This window comes from Myripristis murdjan, chromosome 4 (genome assembly GCF_902150065.1).
Source record: "Myripristis murdjan chromosome 4, fMyrMur1.1, whole genome shotgun sequence".
Taxonomy (NCBI): Eukaryota; Metazoa; Chordata; class Actinopteri; order Holocentriformes; family Holocentridae; genus Myripristis; species Myripristis murdjan.
This window is the reverse complement of record NC_043983.1, coordinates 5,914,193-5,937,994: the sequence shown is the minus strand read 5'-3', so window position 1 is coordinate 5,937,994 and position 23,802 is coordinate 5,914,193. Positions and strand designations below refer to the sequence as shown.

The 23,802-nt window shown below is 39.3% G+C and overlaps 1 protein-coding gene across 1 annotated transcript; it reads right to left on the bottom strand.

Moving 5' to 3' along the window:
- Window positions 1–227: 227 nt before the first annotated feature.
- pde6d (phosphodiesterase 6D, cGMP-specific, rod, delta) lies at window positions 228–23,084 on the bottom strand. The gene is made up of 5 exons (XM_030049126.1): window positions 22,796–23,084; window positions 9,742–9,830; window positions 6,019–6,144; window positions 5,268–5,373; window positions 228–3,530 (listed from the first exon to the last, which is right to left on the bottom strand). The coding sequence occupies exons 1-5, from the start codon at window positions 22,843–22,845 to the stop codon at window positions 3,449–3,451; spliced, it is 453 nt and encodes a 150-aa protein (XP_029904986.1). The 5' UTR covers window positions 22,846–23,084; the 3' UTR covers window positions 228–3,448.
- Between the last annotated feature and the right edge of the window lie 718 nt (window positions 23,085–23,802).

Here is a 23,802-nt window from a genome sequence, read left to right as displayed (position 1 = left end):
GGCACAGTGCTTTCATTAATTTATATCTTAGCCCACTGTATGAACTACTGGAACTCTCTTCAACTTTAAGAAAGCGTAGACGTATTATTATTAGTGGGACCGTAGGGAAGTGAAGCAATGTCACACAAATGGAACCCAGCCTGGGTCCAGCCCTAATGAGACACAATGAGTTGGTGGGTCATTTCCAGCCACCAGCATGAACACAGTAACACCAGACACACCATGAAGTCATTAAACATTAGACAACTTTAATTGACAAATTCTGTCATATTAAAACACACATGTCTATTTTACAGAGCTCAGTTAGCAGCTAAAAACCCAAAACAATGACATCACAGCCGTGAGATGGACGGGAAGCCAGTTCAGGTCAGAATCTAGCTAGGACACATGGAGCAGAGCTGCGTTCAACAAGCTGTTCACTGAGCTGTTTGCAACTCTGTGTGTCTGAAATGAGATGGACAGGACTTTTAACTTTAGAGAGCATGCCCCTACACATGACCATCACAGAAACTGAACTGGATAGAATGGGCATAGGCCTTTGGTTCACGGCAAATCAGATTATTTCCGGGTGGTTCTCATTGCCATGGAAACAGCTGGAGCATTCACAGATGTTACTGCAATGGCAGAAGAATTTGTTTACCTTGGCTGATTTAACTTAGGCCTGATGCACAGCTAAAAAGAAACATGCTCTGTTTTCACATGAGAATAATTAAAGTATTCTGAAAATAAACATATTTGATTCAAACAAAAACATTTGTTTTCCAAGGAGTTGAGCCTTACTTGGTAGATTATTGTTGGCTCTTCCATAACATTACTTAATGTGATAAAAAAAAAATAAAAAATAAAAATGCAGCTAATTAGGATTAGCTGACAACATCGAACTAGCTAATATTAACATTTACCTGAGATAGGCCATGAATTAGCTTCAAATCATTTTAATGACTTTAGTATAACAACAATAACTTTAATGAACTCTATGTGTTAACTTTCCCCCTTTATTGTTGCTGTGAGCTGTGCACACCATGACAGAGAGATCTAGTTGGTTTACTGGCAACACAAACCTACAAGCAGCCCAACCTATACTATGCTCTTTCTACCCACTTCAGTTTCTATGATGACAATGTCATGATTCAGTTGAAGCGTCAAGGTTTTGTGTAAATGTCATTACCTCAAAGAGTAACCAAACCCTGAATCAAAGTCTTGAGTGAAGTCTGACATCTAACTGGCCATCTGCCACTGGCTGATCTTTGGTGCCAGATGTCACCCTCGCCACAGTACAAGTGGTGATATCATCTGGCACCAAAGAGCAGTGAGTTGCAGATGCCCAATTTAGTACCCTGCCTTCCACTATTTAATGTCAGGCTTTATTCTGAGGTGAGTTTGGGGTTCAGTTAGGTTGTGACCACGTAGCGTTTTTTTGAAATGAATGAAAGCGCTGCCAAGAGCACTTTGTGCTGTTGGCTCCAATGATGAAGTCGATGCACTGGATCCTTGGCGCAGCTGATTTCACTGGTGACCTACATTGTTTACATTTTCAGTAAACACAATTAAAGATGGCAATGAAGAGTTGGACAATGAAGGCCACACTAAATGTTACCAGTTAACATTAACTGGCATTTCTGGCTAGAAAAACAGTAGACTTGATTGTGAAATGCTTACCAGATATTCCCAACAATCTCCCAATCTGGTACCTCTTTGTGTTCGCTGTTGTAGCAGCTATCTTTTAGTGAACATTTCCTGTACTAAGAAAACAAGAGTTTATGCTGGCATTTTCTGCTCTGTCCTCATCTTGCTTGCCTGGTTAGTAAAAAAGCAGCTGACGTCAGAATGCTTTTTCTGAAAAAAAAAAAAAAAAAAAAAAAAAAAAAAATCAGCTATATTCAACTTCTAAATGCGCCGGGTCCAGCATTTTTAAGGAGCAGCTGCTTCCCATAGGATTCTGTGTAAAAAGGCAGTGGCAGTTGGACAAAAAAAATGCTACGTGTTCACAGCCTTACTCTTTAAAGCCAAATATCAGCAATATGGTTGCAAAACATGACACTAAAAGGGAAAAAAAAACTAATACTGGCCATGGACCTCCTTCTCAGGCTGTTTGCTAACGAATGTAGTACTTTCTAACTGTGTGGTTTTCAAACATACGCCATAATAATGACCTGCAAGTCTGCAGATTTTCATGCCAACCAAACACTACAGCAGGTGACTTCACTGCTCACACCTTCAACCAGAGAGGAGGACCTAATAGTGAAAGCAGTCGCTGTAATGTGCTGTTGGAATGAAAACCTGTAGACTCATGAACCTCGATGGTGCATAGTGGAGAACCACCGGGCTAGACTACCAAAACAAACGTTTGCCTGTATAAGCAAACGCTGGCTGTTTCACAATCCAAACCTCTTGTTGAATGCAGCTCTGGTAGAGGAGTTAGGCTGCTCTCTCACTGATCCAAAGCATTTCATCTTGAACTTATCACACAGATCTTGTGCCTATCTAAACAGAGACAAAGCACAAGCCGAGTTTTTTCATGTTTAGACAGCCATGAGAATATCCAATCTGGGCTACAAATCCCAAATCTGATTTTCTGTTCCTGAGTAAACACAACCTTGGAGTGAGAGTGAAAAAAAAAGTACAAATCAATTAATTTACAGAGCGGCTCCCTGGCTTACTTGAGATCAGTGGTGATATATTTACAGTGGAACAGTCAGTTGTGGAAAAGGCAGAGAGAAAGCTAATTTGGGAACAGTGGAAACCATGGAAAGATGGAAGAACAATGGAAGAAATCTCTCTCCTTTTCTTCTTCCCTGTCCTCCCAAGGTCTACAAAACTATTCAGGTCAAGACAATGACATGCCAGGTCAACAACAAAGTATCTTTTCTGCGTTCATGAGAAGTCAGAACTAGGAAGTTTTCAACTTCTAAGTAGGAAAAATCCATATAAATTATCCTCAAATTCATAATTTCTGGTTGGAAACTCGGGAGCTTCCTCAATGATGCTGTTCTGTCATATAACCAAAATATGTAACACAACGATGTTTGTGGTGCAAATACTTGAACAACAATGGTGTAATGAGTCAGAGAAGCACACATGTAGAGAAATAACCCATATTAATTAATACAAATTGTTACAAAAGAATGTAAAGCAAACAGTATCCTCGTAGACATTTTTTCTTCTTCTTGGGTTCTGGAGGTGTGACCCGTATTAAGATGCTGCTGTGATGAAAACAGCCAAAACAAACTTTTTTTTTTTTTTTTTTTAAACTTCAGGCGTCCATTTTGTTCTGTCCTCAAGCACTTCAATGTTTTGAGGTGGAAAGTAGGAAGTTCCAAGCTGGAAACTTCTTAGGTCCCACTTCTCATGAACACATCATTACGCCTGCAAAGTGGGGCTGAACTTGGAAATTTATAGACCTTGGCAGGAAGTTGGCGTTGGAAAGGGCAAGGTCAGGGGCTGGAGGTCAGACGTAGAAGAGTCGTACCCTGGAGGTGCTGACATGAAGTTCATCATCATAGAACTTTGTCTCTATGATCACATTACCACTGGAATAGAGAGAGAGAGAGAGAGAGGTATTAAGTGAGTTATTAAAAGGACAGTTTGAGTGTGAGTTTTGCTCATTTCCTGCATTGCAATGGCATATAGGCCAGCACAGGCTGGGGTGGGGGTACCCATGTGCTACCAGCCTGTAATAATGTCTAAGTTGTGTCCCCACCGAGCACCACTTGTGTTTTTGGGTAAGATGAAGGCACAGACCTTGAATGCAGTGGAATGGTCTATCCTATTCAAATCAAAGTTCCAGGAGGTCAGAGCAGCAAACATTTTAATGAGTACCATTCTCATGGTATTGTTGGGATAACTCCTGTACCGACTTAGTGGAGGTCGCTGACTCACTGTGGCATGAGATTTTGCAGCAAGGACCAAAGCAGAGAAAACGTACCTCAAATTAAGTTTTTACTTATGCCAGCTCCAGGTGGTGATATTTTAAAAGTTGCTGACTAAACCTCCATTTCATCTGGTATCCATTAGCCATTTCAAATTGACAAAGAACTTCACTGACTTTTGGCTTCAATGTGACAGTTTGTAAGATTTAAGGGGTTACACGAAGTAAAACATATATGTTTAATGATGCTTACTAGCTAGGTCTGCTCATTTACAGATGTTGACTGGAGGAGTACAATATTTCACAATGCTGATGCTAACCTTGTCACCAATGTCAGATCTCAGTTAAATTTTGACGGTTGCCTAAGGGGCGAGGGTCCAGCACTATTCAGTAGTCTGCTTCCAGAGCCGACACTATGCATAGAAGTGAATCACTGCCTCCTGCACAAGCTCTGGCTCCTTCCCAACTTAATGGAATGCAAATCTGCAGGATTCTGCAAGCAGGGGCTCAACAAACTTTAGAGTGCCAGTGGATATAGGACAAACAAGATGCGATATGGTGTGGGAATGGTCAGATGCAAGATCAAAACATCAGTTCCACGCAGATCTCCACATAGATGTGCTCCACTACAAAGAGGTTATAAAAAGTAGCCTTCCACATTTATGAATAATGCAAAATGTCATGTAAAATAACAATGTAAATGGTGTGGGGAGGGCATTTTGGCAGCCTACCAGTACATCCTAGTTCAAGGTAAGAGGCAGACAATGGATGGATAGATGGATAAAATGTACAATATTACTGAGTGAATGATGAATGAGCTGTATTTCTGTAGTGCTTTTCTTGCCTACTGACTGCTCACAGATATGCCTCACATTCAGCCATTCACACACACCTAACACACACCACTAACCCAAACCCTAACCCTGTAATTCCATATTGGGGAGTTTGCTTCAGGAGGTCTAACCTTAACTTAGTGGTTTTTATGCCTAAATGTGGCTGAATGTATTCGTGGTATGTCAGAAACAAATCTGATCAGTTCATCCTTGAATCCAAGAAGACGCGTGTGCCAAATTAAGAAATTCCCTCAAGACATTCCTGAGATATCACATTCATGAGAATGGGACGTACATATGGACGGACAGACAGACAGACAGACAACCCAAAATCATAATGCCTCTAGCCGACGTGGAGGCAGAAAATTGGCCTACTTGAGTAGATAAACTTGTATTCCTACTGATGTAATCAGTATGTAAACATACAAATCATTTAAACTAACAATATGGATTAAAACGGTCTCCTATCCAATTGTTCTTGCATGTGAACAGGAAAAATCTCATTTATCAACACAAAGAATCCATAAGCAGTGGGGAAATAAAACAGTGTATGAGCAAAGACTTACGTTAAAACATTGGCTGGCATCATCTGGGATTCTGGAGCTGCTTCTATCAGAGACTGCCATGTGTTGGTGGAGTTAGGGATGACAAAACCAAACTCAAAAAACCATTCTGGAAACAGACATAGACAGAGTTCAGTCCTCCTTCAACAACCACACAATATATATTTTAACCTCAAACTGAGTTTATAAAACTGTCTTCGGGCGGGCATGCAGACAGCAAGAATGGAAAAAAATGTGGAACAAGATAGCAAAACATATGGAATGATATGCTCAGAAAAAAAGCTAATTATATTGCTCATCTCCAGTGTGTGAGAAGTCTGCAATCATCTGGATTACTATGACCAGGGTTTTCTTCTAGTCCCACTAATTATCAGGATGGCCAAGAGGTAGGCTGGCTTTCTACTAACTAACTAACTAAAATAAAATAAGAATATAAAGAAAAATGTCTTTAGTTTTCGTCTATGTCAGATTTGTCAACACAACCAGCATGAGGAGGCACTGATGCTGATGTTTACTGAGACTGGGACATTGACATGACAGGGAGTCAACTGCCCCCACAAATTTTGGGATTTTTTGACAAAGATCCATATAAAGATCCATATGTCCATATAAAATATCTACTATAAGCAGCTTACATTGTTGGCAGTGCCTTCAAAAGCTCACATCACTGATACTGGTGGTGACCCTGGTTCAACTGGAATCAACAAGCACTTGAATGCTCAGCGGTTGTTGTTGTTGTTGTTGTTGTTTTTACCTTCTAGACACTGTCCTTTGAAGAAAACTTTCTGCTCCAGTCTGAACTTCTCTAGCTTTTCTGAGGAGGAGAAGTTCAGTTCTCTGGACACTGCTTTACACTTCAGGATCTTCTTAGGAACTCGAGCTAGAGAGAGAGAGAGGAAGGGGGAGAGAAAGAGAGATAGAAAAAAAAGGAGAAAAGGAGAGAGAGCAATAATCAGAGGTTAGAGAGATGATGGGACAGGAGAGAACAGGAATGCTGTTTTTGTCTTCTCTTTTTCCCTTTTTTTTGGCTGTTCAAAATAAAACTTTCAAATCAAAAATCAAATCAATATATGCATGTTTATTAGCTGGATGACACATAGAGGCCTGCCGTGACAAGGACATAAGATCCTCTATGTGAATAAAATAGACTTTAATTGATTATTGTATTTGACACGCATACTTCTCTTCCCTCAGTCGGTGTGCAAGTGATTTGAATTGTTGCCTTGTTTTGATTAATAGGTCTGTGATACAAGCAATTCTTCCTAAGTTTTACTGTACAATAAATAAGTAGAACAGACATACACTAATGGAACACAGGCAAAAGTGCAACATGCAAATGAAAACAAACAAAAAATTGACACACAGAAACAGAGACTGTTGCTCCCACATGCTTTAAACTTCTATGCACTCACACCCACACATACAGCGGGGTGTCAAACCATGTGTCATGGAGGGCCAAGAGGATGCTGGTTTTCATTCCAACCAAAAACCTGAAATCACCTGGTGGAGTTCTTGGTTGGAATGAAAACCTGCAGGCCCTCCATAGCACATGGCTCAACACCCCGCTCTAGTACATTTCCACAGATCTACATGAACTCAAACCCTCACACACGTGCATGGACGTGCAGAGAGCACACAGCCACCAGCATAATGTTAAAGATCTGAGAAACTGAAATATGTAATTTTTTTAGGAATGACTTAATTTAACAAAGATCTGCATTTACCATAATGCCAATAGAAAAGAGTGTCACCACAGAATGTATAAGGATTTGCAGAGATGGGCTGTCTTTTGCCTCTGTCTAAATATGAGGTTTTTATTGCACAGGCTCTTGATGGGGACTGATAAACATAACTTAGTCCCAAAAACCAGCAAAACTGTAAAAATTAGGTAAACTGATCCTGTCTTTCTAATTTTAAGGCCATGTGACCAGCACAAGTAACAACGACCAGCACAAGTAACAACAGTTATTTTCTGTTTCTGTTGGCATCATTTAACACCTGCCTGTAAGATAAGCAATGACTGCACTAGCTTGGTTACTGTCATCAATGTTAAGCCAAACGATAATGTGCCAGCAGTGCTTTACTGATACTAGCTAGCATAAGTTAGTTCAAAGTTTCAACTGATCATGCATAAAAGGGTGACTGGCTCACCATTCAGAAACCAGTTGGCCGGAACAATGATTACAATTTAACAAGTCCTCATGGTCTTCTGTCTCAGGCTCCTGAGGTTCAAACATGTAGTTTGTTTAAAATAATGGGGTCTGTAGGCACCATAACACTGGACCTCCCACATAGAAATTTCTGCACCTGTTCACAGCAACTATAGAACAATCTCTAAACATCCTGTCATATTAAAGATCTTAGAGCAAACTGTTTTTGATCTTTAACATTTTTGAGAAATTTCAATCAGATTTCTGACAGCAGCAGAGTACAGCACAAAGGCTGCCCTTGTGAGAGTTGTTGACATGTTGATTAAGGCTGATGCAGGTGAATGCTTGGAGTTTGTACTGCTTGACCTTAGTGCTATATTTGAACATAGTGGTCTTACTGATACATTGAGAAACAGGTTGGTATTTTTTGCACTGCCTTCAGTGGTTCTCTTCATATTTTTCCAACAGAACATTTGTTTTGTCTAATGTTGGCTTTGCCTCCAATTGCCTGTGTGGAGTGCCACAGGGTTGCATTCTGGGACCTGTTTCACTTTCTCGATTTATTCCCTTTACACCACATTATCAACAGCAATGATGTGTCAGTCCAGTGTTTTTTTAAACTAAGAAGTATCTCCAGAATTACATCTTTTATTACTTTTACTGACCCACACCATGTCCAAAATGTAGCTGCCAGTCTTTTAACTAAATTGCTAAGGAATGATTATATATCTCTCCCATTTTAGCTTCTCCTGACCGGTTTATCCATTTTAGAATTGATTCTAAAATTTTAGTGCTGACTTTTAAAGCCCTGTATGGTGCCGTGCCTAGTCATTTGGCTGAGTTCCTAAGCCTTTACTGCCCAGCCAGTAGCTTGAGTACATCTTGTAAGGTCCTGTAAGCTATTCCCAGGTCAAAGCTGAAGAGCAAGGGTGAAGGAGCTTCATCTCTCAAGACTTATTTTTATCGTATGGCTTTTTCTTGATTATTTTATCTGGTATTTGTTACTTCTATGTGTTCTGTTACTTTTTTCAGTTACTTGGGTGTTGTGATTTTGTGTTGTTTCATATGATTTTTCTTTTACTTTTCTTGTATCTCTTGTTTGTGAAGCACTTTGTAAGATTATTTATATGGCACTTTTTTTTAAAACATATGCAAGATATCGTAATGTCATCTTGAGTTTTTCATGTGCTTTACATGTGGGATGGCTGTACACTCTGCTTGGAAAAGTTTCTGAATGGCCCCAGGCTTCTTATTGTCTCACATTCATCCACTCCGGGCATCTCACTATTTTTTTAGGAAGCAATTGGTGTGCACAGAGTTCACAACAATCCCTCTTACTCTGTCTTTCTCTGCTGTCTAATCAGAAGAAAATAAAGTCAGGTCTTGGCCCATTCCAATTGTAAAGAACAAAATTTGATTTGAGTTTCTCAAGTTGGTCACAATGGTCCTAGCTCTGTCTGCCAACCTGGAACTATGTAATTTCACAAACCATTGCTATCATGATGAACACAAGCGGTCAAAGTTAGGGGTCTAATGATCCATCGATCTGGATCGATCCATTGATCGCAATATTGTATCATTGTACAACGAATCGATAAAATGATGAAGCTTGTGATTTACACCCCTAGTCAAAGTCATAGCAACAAACGAGTTCAGGTGAGATCTAAACTGCTGACAGATTATTTCCTATTTTTACATTTTCTCTCTAGCCTAAACATTGCAAAGTAACAGTTGTATGTTTACAAACCGTTACAAAGTAACAGTTAACTACCTCTCACTAAGACAGCAACAATATTGCCTACTTTAAGTAGATAGTAGAGATAGATACTCAAAAGCTCAGCTTTTGAGTTACTATTTGTACTGATTGCATTTTGACTTGTTTGATTTCACTGACCTCCTAATTCATTCATTCATTTCATAGGCAATAACATGCTATCTTCATTCCCCCGTTACTTAATTCATTCATGCTTACAGTATTTGTTTAATTAATTGTATATATGTATATGTGATCATTAATTCTTTATTCATCACAATAGTTTAGTTTGTTGGTAGTTCAATAAATATCCCCATTTAGAGCAAGTTGTTTGTGTTTTCTTTATCTCAAAGGTGAAGCAATCACTGTCTTAGTTCAAAGATTGCATTGAGCCTATAATTAAGAAAGTTATAGGTAGGTAGATTTAAAACCACAACCACTCTACAAATTAGCTTAAACTTGACTCTCCAAACATAAGTGGTGACTGGGTACATTTAGTGTTACGTACACACTTAACCGTTCTATACGACCCCAAGTTGTGTGTGGTTGTGTCTGTAGTGTGATGTAATTGTACCTTCATGTTCTACTCCTGGTAGAGACAGATCATCGGTTCCCTGCCACAACACTTTGCCAGTCTCAGCATCCCGAAGATTCATCCAGTTCCTGACAGGCAAGGGTTAATGAAACAGTAACAACAAAAAAATGTATACAGAAAGAGGGTAATTACACTGTGATACAAAAGGCAGATTTAAACCAGTAGAGGGAAAACAAACTGCAACAAACTGCTGCTTTTCTGGTACATAACATCTATGCAGAGTAATAGCTTTTTTTGAATGCAAGAAATATCTTGGTCCATAGTAATATATTTTAATTGTTGGCTGCACCATGTTAAACGCGCTCATGTGCTTTATGAATTCTATTTTTCTTTGCTGTATCCTATAACCATTTGCTACTGCAATGACCCAATTTCTCTACAAACTCATTAAAGTTTCATCGTGCCCAAACACTGGAAGCTTCCTTGAGGTTTGTCTCCCATAAATTGTTTCAGCCAGACATCAGCCCTCAAACGAAGCGATAGAATGTACAGTAAAAAAAAAAAAAAAAAAAAAAAAAAAAAAAAAAAATGCACACAAATAAAGACACATAAAATATTTCTTAAGAAATGATATGGGCCAGTGCTGTCATAAGTGCTGACTTGCTAAATATGACACATGTGCACAGATAGGATAATATAAGACGCAGTAGGAGTTTGACAGTTATTAACCAGCACACAGTCATTCTGAGGATGGAAAGTATGTTTCAGCGTGACTTTGTGTCAAATTATCCACTAAATGCTGAATGGAGGTTAACAGGGAACAGATGGGGTGGCAGCACTCAAAACTTATCATACAGATTTAGTCACATGCTGCTACAGGGCTGGGACAATTACAGTTTGAAATTCAAGGTGCACTTAAGTCATGAAGAAACTGACTTCAGACTTACTCTTTGCGGTAACGATTTTCTTTTTACGGATTTTTTTACGGTTTTTCTTTTTACAATTTCTAAGGAAGATGAATCCACCACAAAGTGTCAGTGATTTAAGTATGATGTTGTCCCTGTCGTGTTATCCACTGGAAACACAGAAGGCGGTGAAAAGCAGCCCCTCAGTTTCTTTTGCTTGATTTCTCTCACCTAGCTCCTCTCTTGCTCATGTCTTTCCTTCTCGCTCACACTATTTTAGTGCACTGTCTGCCCTTTCTGCAACGCTGCTGTTTAGACTAGATCTGTTTTGAAAAAAGAGTTTTCAATTGCAATCAGACTTGGTTAAATAAAGGTTACATGAAATAAACAAACCAGGTTCGGGAATAATGAGCATTAAGCATCAGCAAGCAATCGTAGCATTGCAAAACAACAGTTTTCTGTTTAGGCTGTGCATGACTGATATCTAAATGTCACTCTGATGTGCAGTTCTAACAAACTCAGTAGCATTTGGTGGTGGAAGTTTTAAAACTTTTACAATCTGCACAGTCATTGGGTTTCCGCTCTATTGCAGAGCAGTATAATGCAAAAAGAGATTATGTATCTATCTACACCATCATTTAAGTTATGTTATTATTTCAATAAAAGCTGCAATAATCAAAATTGCTGCAGGTCTTTTTAAGTGAGGACCATTTAGTCTCCAGTGGCAAAGAAATGTGGAAAAAGAAGTGATTTAACTGTTGAATCTGTTTCTTTGCTGTTTGTTTGCTTGTTTGATCAGGTGACTCGTTAATGGCGTTCATATTCATAGTTTTCAGTTATTGCAGCATTAACCCATACCTGATGTAACAAGTAAATTTCTTATAATAACCATATTGGTTTAAGCAGATCGGAGATTGGCTCAGTCTTGCATCAAAAAACTTAAGCTTGAATTGGGCTTGCATTACAAGACTTGGGACAGTTTCTGGAATGTTACAAGTTAAACAAATAAAATGATGAGACATGACACTAAGCTACCATGTGAGAAAGAATGTGAAAACCGAATCTTTGTGAACACCTACAGAGTTATTACAAAAATCTCTTTCCAGTCCTTCTCTCTACATATAATATAGAAGTAGGGGTGTGCAATATCATCTACAATAATATTTAAATTTTAATATGGCACTCATTTTGCAAAAACCAATCAAAACACGCTTTGAGAGTCCACATTCACTGCATATGAGCAAGCAAAGTAGGACAGACGACTGCGCATGCGCATTGAGAACACATGCAGTGCTCACGCTTTACAACAAGCTAAGCTAGAGTAGTTCCCTGCATGGCTGAAGTTATAAATGAGTGAACAAACACAAACACCACTGGCCTCAGAATTGACGTTGTTAGATTTAACTGCTAGATGTAGATCATCATCACTCACATTGATGTGGTCTGGCTTCAAAAAGACAGATGTTGCTCAAAAGACGCCATTCTGCACACTATGTTGGAAAGCATCTGCCGTTAAAGTCAGCTCCACAACTAACTTGTTTCACTGTCTGCGAATTAACCGGCGCACAGAATATGAAGACTATAAAAAGCTTCAAGAGTCGGTGGTTGACCACAACTGACCAGCTGAGGTTCTGGCAAAACAAAAACTCACTCTACAAAGTTTGGCAGAGTCATTCTGCAAAAGAGCACCTTACAACAAGAAGGGCAACAGATGGCAAGAAAAAACAAACGCTGTCACCAATTAAATTGCAGAGAATATGGTGCCAATTCAAGCAGTCTAGAGAAATGGTTTCAAACAACTTTGACTACTTTGGACACCCTGCCGAGCTGGAAATTATTTCAGTCATACAGCTCTGCCTAAATTGAATGATTCATGTCATCAAACTCTAGAGCATAAACTGCAGAGTTTCATATTTTGCCACAACAACATCATTAACAGCATCTAATATATTATTAACAAGAGCAAACTAGTACAATACAAGACTTTTACAAACCCATTTTGAGGTTTTTTTTTGTTTTTTTTTTGGTTACAAACTTTTGAGGGATGCAAAATATCGTCAATTAGCGTTACTGGTTAAATCCCTAAAAATATCAAGAAATTATTCTTTGTCAATACCCCAACACACCCCTATACACCCCTATACAGCAGCATCTTTTGTCTGCACTGGGATTTGAATACAGGGCTAAATGCGGCTGAGGATGAGCTATATATAGAGCTTCACACTGTGGTCTTTATTCAACCTTGCACCTGCAGTGGGGTCAGATTAACTACCGCTATAGCAGGCCTTAGCAAGTACCACATTACAATTTTATACCTGAACTGAAGAGAAAAAGAGATGATCAAAACCACACAAACGCAAAAGAGCAGCAATGGCCATTAACAATGAATGGAACTGTGTGGCGACCAACTACGTTACAGCAGCAAATCAGGATTTCCATGATACACTGTGATGTCACCACTCAGGTACTAATATTCGAGTTCAACAGGAGTACTAATGGGTCACAGAAATATTAAAACAGTCTCTGTAATGCTGGCAGAGACACTGGCTAGCCCACAGACACATCAGCCAGATATTAGTTTGCTTATATACAGAGCTGATACTGGGATCTGGTCCAGTGCAATATGATTAATATGACTCATATTTACTGTAGAACTGATCAATAAGGCACTGGTTGTCTACTAGACACCCTTGACCTGAACTAATTCTTATGAGATATTTTGAGCAGATTTCACAAAGGTGTGCAAGAATATGTTTTATTATTAGAAGTAGTGCAAATAGCTATATAAATATCTGTAGCAGGAATAGTAGCTGTGGCAGAAGTTATTAATGGTAGTAGTAGCATATTGAATCACCACCCTAGTTATCATATTGGGGAGTGCCTTCCAATTCTCATCCCTATTTGATAATGCTTGCTTTGTCATACTGGAACTGCCAAAGTAGTTTTGTTGGTTTCCCAAAGATGGCTGCCATCTGGCATATTAGCAATGGTGCAGTCTACTACTACATGCCTATTCTACTGAATTCCACTTCTATGGAAAAGCCCTTATGTAAATGATGCTGATTGGTAGCTGGTAGCTGTCCCACTTCCACCAGGCAAGCAGGCAGTCAGCTGCTCCTGACCTCCACAACAACAATGACAACAATACAACCTTCAATTACAGCAGACGGAAACGGCGCTCAAGTCTGTGGTTCCACTGTCAGATGGGCCTTTTCACATTTCTTCATCACAACCATTTTCTCCAGCACATCACACTCAGTGAAGTGAGTCTGCGGTTCACTCCTGAGAAGAAACAACACTTAAAGGGGGGATGTCAGGCTCGTAAAGAGCAACAGTGTGTAACAAAACAGACACCGCACTCTCACTGCTCTGGAAGATTCTCCACTTAGCGGGTCTGTCACACTCAGACACTACTTAGTGTCACACACACTCAAGTTTCTAGACCATCTGTGATGCACCTTATATTTAGAATGAGCTCTTTGGTGAAACTAAAGGTGCATTTTCTAAAAAGACTGTGTGGGTGGTGTAGGTGTAGTACATGAAGTAACTCAGTGTCCCTGTGTTTTAACACTGCATTTGACTAACAGATCTCTAAAATTATTAATTGTGTGACAATGATTCTCACAACATATATTATGTCAATCCAAGTGAATGTATTCCTAGGTTTGATGGATGTTCTTGTATAAAAAGTACGGAGTTAAGTTAGGAGTAAACAACGGTTAAATGATAAGGAAAACTAGTTCTTCACTGCTGTTAAACAGAGGTTCAGCATTCAAACAAAACTACCACCATGACTAGATGCAAGACCCAGTGTTTGATTGTTAACACTCAACTGGGAGTTTTTACTGCCGCAACACTCATTAACACCAAAACAAAACATTAGACAAATGAACTAAAACTAGGGCCAAAAAGATAAATGTAAAGTCCTTCAAAAAGCATGAGTAATGGGGTAAGTACAGCGAGCCCATCTATATTGAAAGTACACTACCAAGTGCCATTGATAAAGACAATCAGCACTGAAGCTGATACTGAGAAGAAACCTCGTTAGACCTTAAAACCAGCAAATAATATCTATCACTATGGTAAAGCAAGCTCTGGCTATGAAAGAGGTGGTATCAGCATTCATTCATTCACTTGGTCGTGGCTATGAGGACACTCAATGATGCTAACTACTAGATACTTTGCAGCTTTGCTTCTAAAATTCACTCAGTCCAAGATGAGATTTTTCTGAAACGTGAAGTCACACACTGAAAAGAAAATTATTTTTTTCCCACTTGCTAGCCAATTTTCCATGCCAGAATATTCACGTATGTAAAAATATATGCCAAAGAATTTACTTTTTTGGTGTACTTTTATGTCAAAATCACAATGCTTCAACATTTTGGAAAAGAGTGTGTCTTCAATTATGACGTACGCCTTCTGGATCAAAAAAATCAATTGTCTATGGGAGAACTGGATGGGGTCTTCCTAATTCCTTCAAAATAATTTCACATTTACACAGCTGTTTGGACAAACAAAAAACATTTCTCACATATTTTTATAACCTGAACACAACTGATGTAGGTTAAAAAAACAACCTGCTAACAGCTAAGAGGTTAGCTACTACCTGTAATAACCTGTTGCACACGAGTTGTAGTGATTCTCCTTCTGTTAATACTTTTGCTGTCATCATGTAGCGAGCTAACCAATACTTTTTAATGGCTCGGCACCAACGTAGAATGATTCTAGATGTAGAACGATAGAAGATGTAGCAACGCATTTAGCATGTACCGAACATAAGCTTTTTGACAGCAAAATTATTATTTGGTTGGAAAGCACAACCAAAATTCTGTGGATCCACTTCCATTCAAGAGTGAAATGGGCAGATCAAAACATCCAAGTTTTAAATTCCAGTTTAAATCACATACTGTGACAGGGATGATGATGTGAAACCCCCTTGGATTTTCCCTCTAGAGAAAAAGCATCGGATCTGGAATTCCAATTTTCAAAGGTTTGTGGTAAACGTGTGACTTCTGAGGTCTATTCATGAATCAAATGAATAAATAAACAAGTGTATCTTATTATTATTTGTTCACACTTTTGAAAAATGCTGGGAAAGGCATTAAAGTAAGAAAGCAAGAGGCTATGTAAATGTCTTTTCATTGTGACTCTCAATAGAAACATTTTAGTGTAAGGTTTGCAAATATGATGAAATGACAAATGAAACATCCATCTGGCAAAATGTAACTTTGTCTCAGTTTCCTGAATCCTTCTAATTTGCAATTACATTTGGAATTCAGAGGGATGAAAGTGGTTAAATGTAAAGATACTGAATATATGATACTTGCTATCGGCAGTTTTAAGCCAGAAATATCAGTATTGGTACTGGCCTTCAAAAACCCATATGGGTCAAACCTTATGTGGTAGCAGTACTTCATTATCTCCACCATCCCCCACCCAGACCTTTCTAGAAATGTGTGCTGAGTTGAATGCTTCCTTTAATCCTCTCAAGCCTAACTAAATCCCAGCTCTACTCAAACTCATTCTACCCCGCCTCCTCCTCCTGGAGTCCTTCCAGAATAATCCAGGCCGCTCTTTACAATGTAAAAAGTTTCTTTGATGTTATATCATAATGTCATACAATCTCCTAAACACTGGTCTATATCTTTCCCAACTTTAAACTTAAAAACTCTGCTTAAATGTAATAGCTTGTGTTAATAAGGGGAGTCCGATCCCTCTTCATACTTCCTAAAATGGCTTTCTTATAAGCTACTCATAAAATAAGTACAGCAATTGATCGCAGCTTCAAAAACATCACACACAAGGTTAGACAATACTCTCTCCAAGGACCAGTGCAGCTTCTGTGCATGTTAACCTCCAGGTGCCCTGAGCATGCACACACACACACACACACGCGCACGCGCGCGCACACACACACACACACACACACACACACACACAGAGTTAATGAGTCCCTTGTGAATAGCTTGCTGTCACCTTTAAGTCTGCATTCATTTTTAAAGAGAGCCTGATGGCTCAAAATGTTGGCAGCTTCCAGCCTAATCCAATACAAATAAGCCCCAACTCTAGCCGTCTACAGAACTGGCTTTTCAATCGAGTCAATTCAAATGTATCAGTATAACCTGTAAACAGTGCAATTTATTCATCTATTCAATTCAAGTAATTTCCTATGGTTGTCAATATTTACAGTTGTAGTTAATTCCACTTTCTGAACTGATTCAACTGAAAGTGCAGAGAAGCCAACCCAAGCTCTAGCTGTGAAATACTACAGATAGGCAGGAGACAAGAGGAATACCATAATACTTATCATCACCATCAGCACGGTCACCACAGATCCCATTATTAGCAGAATCACATTTACATAGCTATGTCTAGCTTGTAAAGCAGCTTAGCTGGTGGGTTTGATGTTGCTGCAGACTGGAAGCGCTAAAAGACCGATGAAAGCACAGACACTACCCAAAACTTTGGAGGATATTTCTGTTCCAATTGAACTGTCATCCAGGTGCGAGAATACCCTGGGTTTTATAAAGTAATGCAAAAGTGAAGTTATTAATAACTGATTACTTTCTGACTAATGAGTTTACAATGTACAGAAAGAAAAGAGCATTTTTACTTGATTACTTTTTCTAAGTAGCTTCCCAACCCTGGTACAAGGTAGTATGCATGTCACAGGTATACACTTTGCTAGAAATCTTAAAGCACATTATCGTCTAAAGCCCCAAAACTTTGGCAGATGCATTCTAGAAGACACCAAATTGATCACATACCTCCACCTACACTATGTGATTGTGAAGATATGCCAGGTTGGATCGTACAGCATCAGCAGCTAAACTGGCAAGCATGATGGATTCTGTCCATCAATGATTGCCGATTCAATCGTCAATCGGCCCAAGCCTACTGGCCACACAACTTGGGCTGGGTGATATATTGATGTCTTACTGTTAGTGTGTAATGAAACTAGATATTGTCTGGCATTTCAGATATTGCAATATCGTGATATAGCATAGGTGTTGTCTTTTCCTGGCTTTAAAGGCTGCATTACAGGAAAGAAATGCAATTTTCTAAACTTATTCTTCTAGCTGTTTTATTGTTTGTCTCTATCTGCTTGGTCATCATATCTTCATTCCTGATGATTTTAACAAAAATCTCTTATAAATATCTCATGAAAGCACTAGTTGGCATTTCTAAAATATCCTCACAATATCGATAGAGGTATTTGGTCAAAGATACTGTGATGTTTGATTCTGTCCATATTGCCCAGCCATACACACGACCAACCTTTTTCATCAAGTATCGTAGAAATCCATTCATAACTTTTAGAGATTTCCTGCAAACAAATTAACAAAAAGACAGAATGAGGCAAAAACATGACCCCCATCCAACTCTGTTGACAAGCGCAGTTATCATCATCATCAAGTAAAGGTAGGAATGTAGCAGCAACCAGTCTTTTCCTGACATCAAGAGAAAGGTAATGTCTCTTTCTAAAATAAAAATCATAGTCTCGACTTTTTGACTAGACAACCACTGTGCAACTTTAAGGAGAGGCAGTCAATGACAGTGCCCAAGTATTTAAAAGAAAAGACAACCTCAAACTGTTTCCCGTGGCTCTGGAGTTCAACATTAAAGGTGCTTTCAAATTGCAAGCAGTTACTGCTGCCACCTCCAGTTTCCAAACTCAACATGGTGGCAGTGGCAAGGAGAGAGAAGGCGGCTGCTCTCGTGTCCATGCAGGATTCTACGCTGCTGCTGCTAGTTGGCAGTTCTTCAACTTTTCTAGATTCAGTGTTTCCATGGCAACCACAATGGGAAAAATGGAGAGGTTGCTTTGACTGGCATCCAGTATCCAGAACTGTATGACAGCTCTTGACCAGTATGCAATGATCTCCAAAACAAATTGGGCATAGGGCAGCATGGGCTTCAAAGTTGCATTATCCAGCATAGCAAATCCCTGTCCCACTAAATCATGGCTTTAGGCATTACCTGACTGTCCTACCAAGAAAGTTAAGGCAGACACACACACACACACACACGAAAGGGTCCATTTTTGGATCATAAGGCTGAAATACATAAAAATAGCAGTAACACATCAGCTGAAGATGACAAGACTAAAGGTTTTTAATAAATGTCATGCAGCATCCTAACTAGAATACAGCTCTAGGACAGAGTGACTGATTCAGTTCAAATACATCGTTCCTCTCTGTCACTGTTTTCTCAAACATCTACAGATATGTTGAAATGAATAACAAATTAACAATCAGATGAGGTTGCCTAGTCACGTTCTTACTGGCTGTAGAGCTGTGGACACCTGGACCATTGCTGTGGGCGCTGTGGCAGGCAGTGTTCGTGTGCTGCTTATTCTAGAAGGTATTACTGGGGCTATTTCAGTCCTAGCTGGTTGCGTAAAGCTAGTCAAGACAGTAAGAAAGGAAGCATCAGTCTGCCCTGGTAGCTTCTTAATTTTTATCCACTCACATACTGTATCTCCTCCTAGATGCAAAGTGTCAGCTTGGTGTCATCTAAATCAGGCCTGAGTAAGCAGGCCTTGTTTAAAGATGGAAATAATAAGTCTGAAATTTTTCATCTGGGGCTATTACACTAGTCCAGTTGACCATCCACTTTGGCAAGTAACCACCCAGCTCAGGAAACTCTGCTCAGGGAATGTAGCTGCGCTGCTGAAACAACTCCAGCGGCTCCTGCAGTTTTCTGCATCTGTAATACCAATATCTAGCGCAAATAATAAAATATGAACAGTGTGAAAACAAGGATTTAAATGAAAGACAGATACATGCCTGGCTGGATTTATACAGCTATTGCCATTCTGGTCACTGCAAACTTATAATTGATAACTGGATAACTAATATTAAAGGACAAAATTATTTAGAAATAAATTAGAAATACAATTAGAAATAAATAAGAATAAATAAATAAGTAATTCAGTTGATAAAAATAAATGCAAAGTAATGAGCATAGAAATCCACAATCTATAGAGGGTGTGGGTTTATTAGTTTACCACTAGTTTATTAGTTTATTAGTTTAGTTTTATTAGTTTACCATATTTGGCTGACAACATAACTTTGGCGCTCACTCAGCAACAAACTTTCAGTCCCACTGCATTATCAACATACTCTATGCTCACACTGAGGTTATACGTTGGCCACTGTAAGAGCACCAGCAGGCCAGCCAGGCCTGGTGTGATGATTAATGTTGGCAATGTCCAGATAATGAACCGATTTGGCTGATCCCTTTATTATCTGATATTCCCCTTATTGCCTACAGTGTCAAAACATTAATCAGTGACTTCAGTTCATTACTAGATGCTATTGACACTAGGATGGGCAATATTCAAAATTTAGCCTCACACTATGAAATTGTTGAAATATTGTTTAATATTATCACAATATATCAACACATCAACACAACATTTCGAAAAAAAAAGATATTTTCTTCGAAATCCATCTAAAATCTGCTACATTAAATGTTTAATGCACATTAATTGCTATTTAATAAAAACTGTCATGTTATTAAAATGACATACACATTCCATTAGCATTTGTTCAGCTGTTACACATACAACTTGCCACAAGCTGCAGTTCCAACAATGTAACAAACTTTTTTATTAGTCAAATAGAAGTTAAATAAAACAATAGGTCTAAAGCAAAAATCAATATTAAAGAAGTACTTCAGTGCAAAGGCTACACTGCATAGTTATCCTACACCAGATGTTAAAGAACTAGTAGACATAATGGTCAGGCTATGGTCCCATGATATGATAGAAAATATGTCATATGGCCACAGATTTGGCAATATTATCAGATACAGGCTCGTGCCTGACACAGAAAGCAAACCCTTTGTTGTTGGGAATTCAGAGGAGGTTCCAACACAGCTGCACCCGTTCTCATACAAAGGAGTGTGTGGATGCCAACTTGCATCCAATATTAATAAATTATTGCTAATAACTATAGAAGTATTATAGGCATTAGGAACATGAGAGTTAATCTGATGTTTGAGTCTAGTAATCATTAAAGACACAAGATGGCAGAACATGTATAGGGATCGTGATGGTTATTTTCAACCTGGGTCTTATTTTAACCGGGTTATCTTGTGTTCAGACTTTGATCAATTACTTCACTGTAGAGCTTTAGCTACTTTCAGCTCACCAGGAGCGCTGCTGTCAGTTACACTGTCAGGAGGCAAACACAGCCTCCAACAGCTGAACCCAACAGGGGATTAAAAGATGCCCTTTCAACACAGGAATCCTCACGCTGTAGTTACACATCTTTAAATAACTGTGATTAAACAATCATAGCATTTCAGTTATAAAAGTCCATTTGATACTTTACTAGCATTGCTCACACACTTGTATTGGCCACATTTGTATTCATCACATTAGACAACAGAAACTAGAGCAGATATTTCGCACTGTTCATAAGTACGGCTGATTGTATGAGTATGAACATAACTGTTCATCTTTTATTTTAATACCTTGAGCTGCTGCCATCAGTAGATTCCTTGCTATGTTTACTGCTTCCATTGACACATTTCTGCAATTTCCACAAACCAAGATTAGAAACTTAGCCAGGTAACTGTGGAAAAGATGATGCTACATCCTGATGATAGTGATTTGAATCAGTAAAACAAAGATCGAGCATTTGGCTCAGGATAATGACCTAGTCATCACTGGTGATGGTTTCTATTAATAGACAAAATTTCAGAAGATATTCAGTGACACTTTTGAAAATTATCTGGCTAACTTGCTCATCCTGCTTCCCTCAGGTGAGATACTGCAGCCCACAAAAACAAAAAAGTCCCACGTATCATATATGTATTTACCAACCAAGACATGGATCAGAACTGGTAAGCCAACTTAACACACACTAGTTTAAAAAAGAAACACACACACACTTAATACAACACATGCAAGTTTTAGGAAATAGATTGTTAGAAAATCTTATATTGAAAAAAGTTTACATGCTCTTTGGGCCCCCATGAACCGGAGATACATAAAGCTCAACAACACTTTGAGCAGAAGCAGTTATCATGGGACAGATAAGGAAAATAACAGCCAGGCAGAAAATCATTACTCCTGATGATCCTTTCATTCAAAGCTCTCAGACTGAACTCATGAAAACATTCACCGGATAACTCACAGGACTGAGGGCCGATCCATCACCATGGAAAAGGCACCTGCTGGATTTGTCTGTCTTGCTTGCTCTGTCTCTTTCCACGTGCTAGGATTAATGTCAGCATACAGTAAATGTGACCTGAAACAGAGGGACAGTCCACCAAATTAGTAATTTGGTGGACTGTGGACAATACTTAAATTTCAATATAAACCCTAACTTAAAGAAATGGACTACATTTTCCCTACCACTCCCCATGGTTTACCATGGTGAAAGACTGTGTGAATTTACAAAAGCTTAAACACCTACCTAAAAAGCTTGAACATTATTAAGTAAAAGGTCTGTTTGGCAGATTATATGTATGTCAGTTTTACCAGATATGCTTGTTTGCCAATTGGGCACGGATGAATAAACTGCCAGATTGCCAGAATAGCTTGACCCCCATACAAAACATAAAGGAAGCATTAGACACCTGCAGGCATGTAATCAACAGCAAACCAAATAACGAGTAAATATTTGTTTGTTTCTTTATGTGGGCTAGCAGTTATGTCAGGTGAGGATGCCTAACATGGTGCAGCTGGCATCTTACAACATGATGCATCAGACAATATCAGCGAGGTCAGCCGTACCTAATATCGCAATAAGTAACAAGTCTGCCACTGTTACTAAAATGTGTGTGCTTTTTTTTTTTTTTTTCTTCTCTTAGAGCTCGCTTAGCACACACACAACTAGCCGAGCGACTGAGTCAAAAGGCATGGCCTGGCATATTTGCGGGCACACAGTGTGAGCTAGCCTCCGTTACTTAGCTATCTAGCTTAATGCTAATTTATGGCTCTTATGAGAGCAGACACTGTATCAACCAACTACAAAAATTATAAGTGAAGCTAATGGCGAGCTAGCCACAGTAACGACCTTTGCAGCATCGACAGACCGAAGGTATTCACAACAAGATGTCACTACTACCTAACATTAGCTAGCTACTAGCAAACAGGACAAACAATTATGTCTTTACTATTCGACTATGCTAGTACTGGACGAGCAGCAAACCTGCTAGACAAAAAAGGATACAGTTTGAAGCCCTTCAAAATTTCCTTGGCCCTGTCTTCGTCTGAAGACATATCGGAAATGCTTCGTTATATCCCTATGAGGAAAAAACAACTAGTAGCTACGAAAACAGTTTGGCTCCTGGTTATTTTGGCGTAACGCTAACGAGCTCGTCGGGGCGCCGCGGTGCTGCTGTTCACCTGGAGCAACACACAGTCCGTGAGCCGCGGCGTTAACAGCACACCGTGAAGCCGCTGCTTTAATCTGATCCGATAATTTCAACCGGCTAAACTAAATACACTCAAGCAGCTAAGTGACAGCGAGCACGGCCAGTCAGGGGCGGCGGACGACTCCCATCCGTCTATCACAAGCTGGAGAAGGGCAGGCCGGGGCAGGGCTTGACTGGATAGAGACGCGTCACCAGTGGCAACGGCCAGCAAACCCCACCCCACCCCCTTGCACACGCACGCGCACACACACGCACGCACGTGAACACACTATATATGCACGAGTACCGCATGGCCTACATTGTCCCTGCACTGAACATTATTTAGCAGTGAGTGTGATAAATTATAAAATGTAGGGACTGACAAGATATCATTTGATCATAAGAGGTAGTGACTGGGTAGGTATTATCATCATCATCATCATCATCATCATTATTATTATTATTATTATTATTAGTAGTAGTAGTAGTAGTATTGGTTTGTGAGATATCCTTATTTATGATGGGATGTGGGGACAAAAAGCATAGGGTTAGGGTTAGACGGAGTGGTTAATTTTAAGATGCAGGGCACCGCACTATCAACTTAAAGGAAATATTAGTCTCTCTCTCTTTTTTTTTTTTTACTCTTCAGATATGGTTTCCAAATGGATTGCTGTAGAATTGCTTTGTGTTTGCTCTTCCCATGTGGGCAAATGTATGTCAGTGAGTGCCACACCTTACCATACCTGCTGATGCTTGCCACACTCACATACACACTCCCTCTGTGCCCCAGTGTATTTCCCCTCTTGTGGAAAGTGACTTAGTG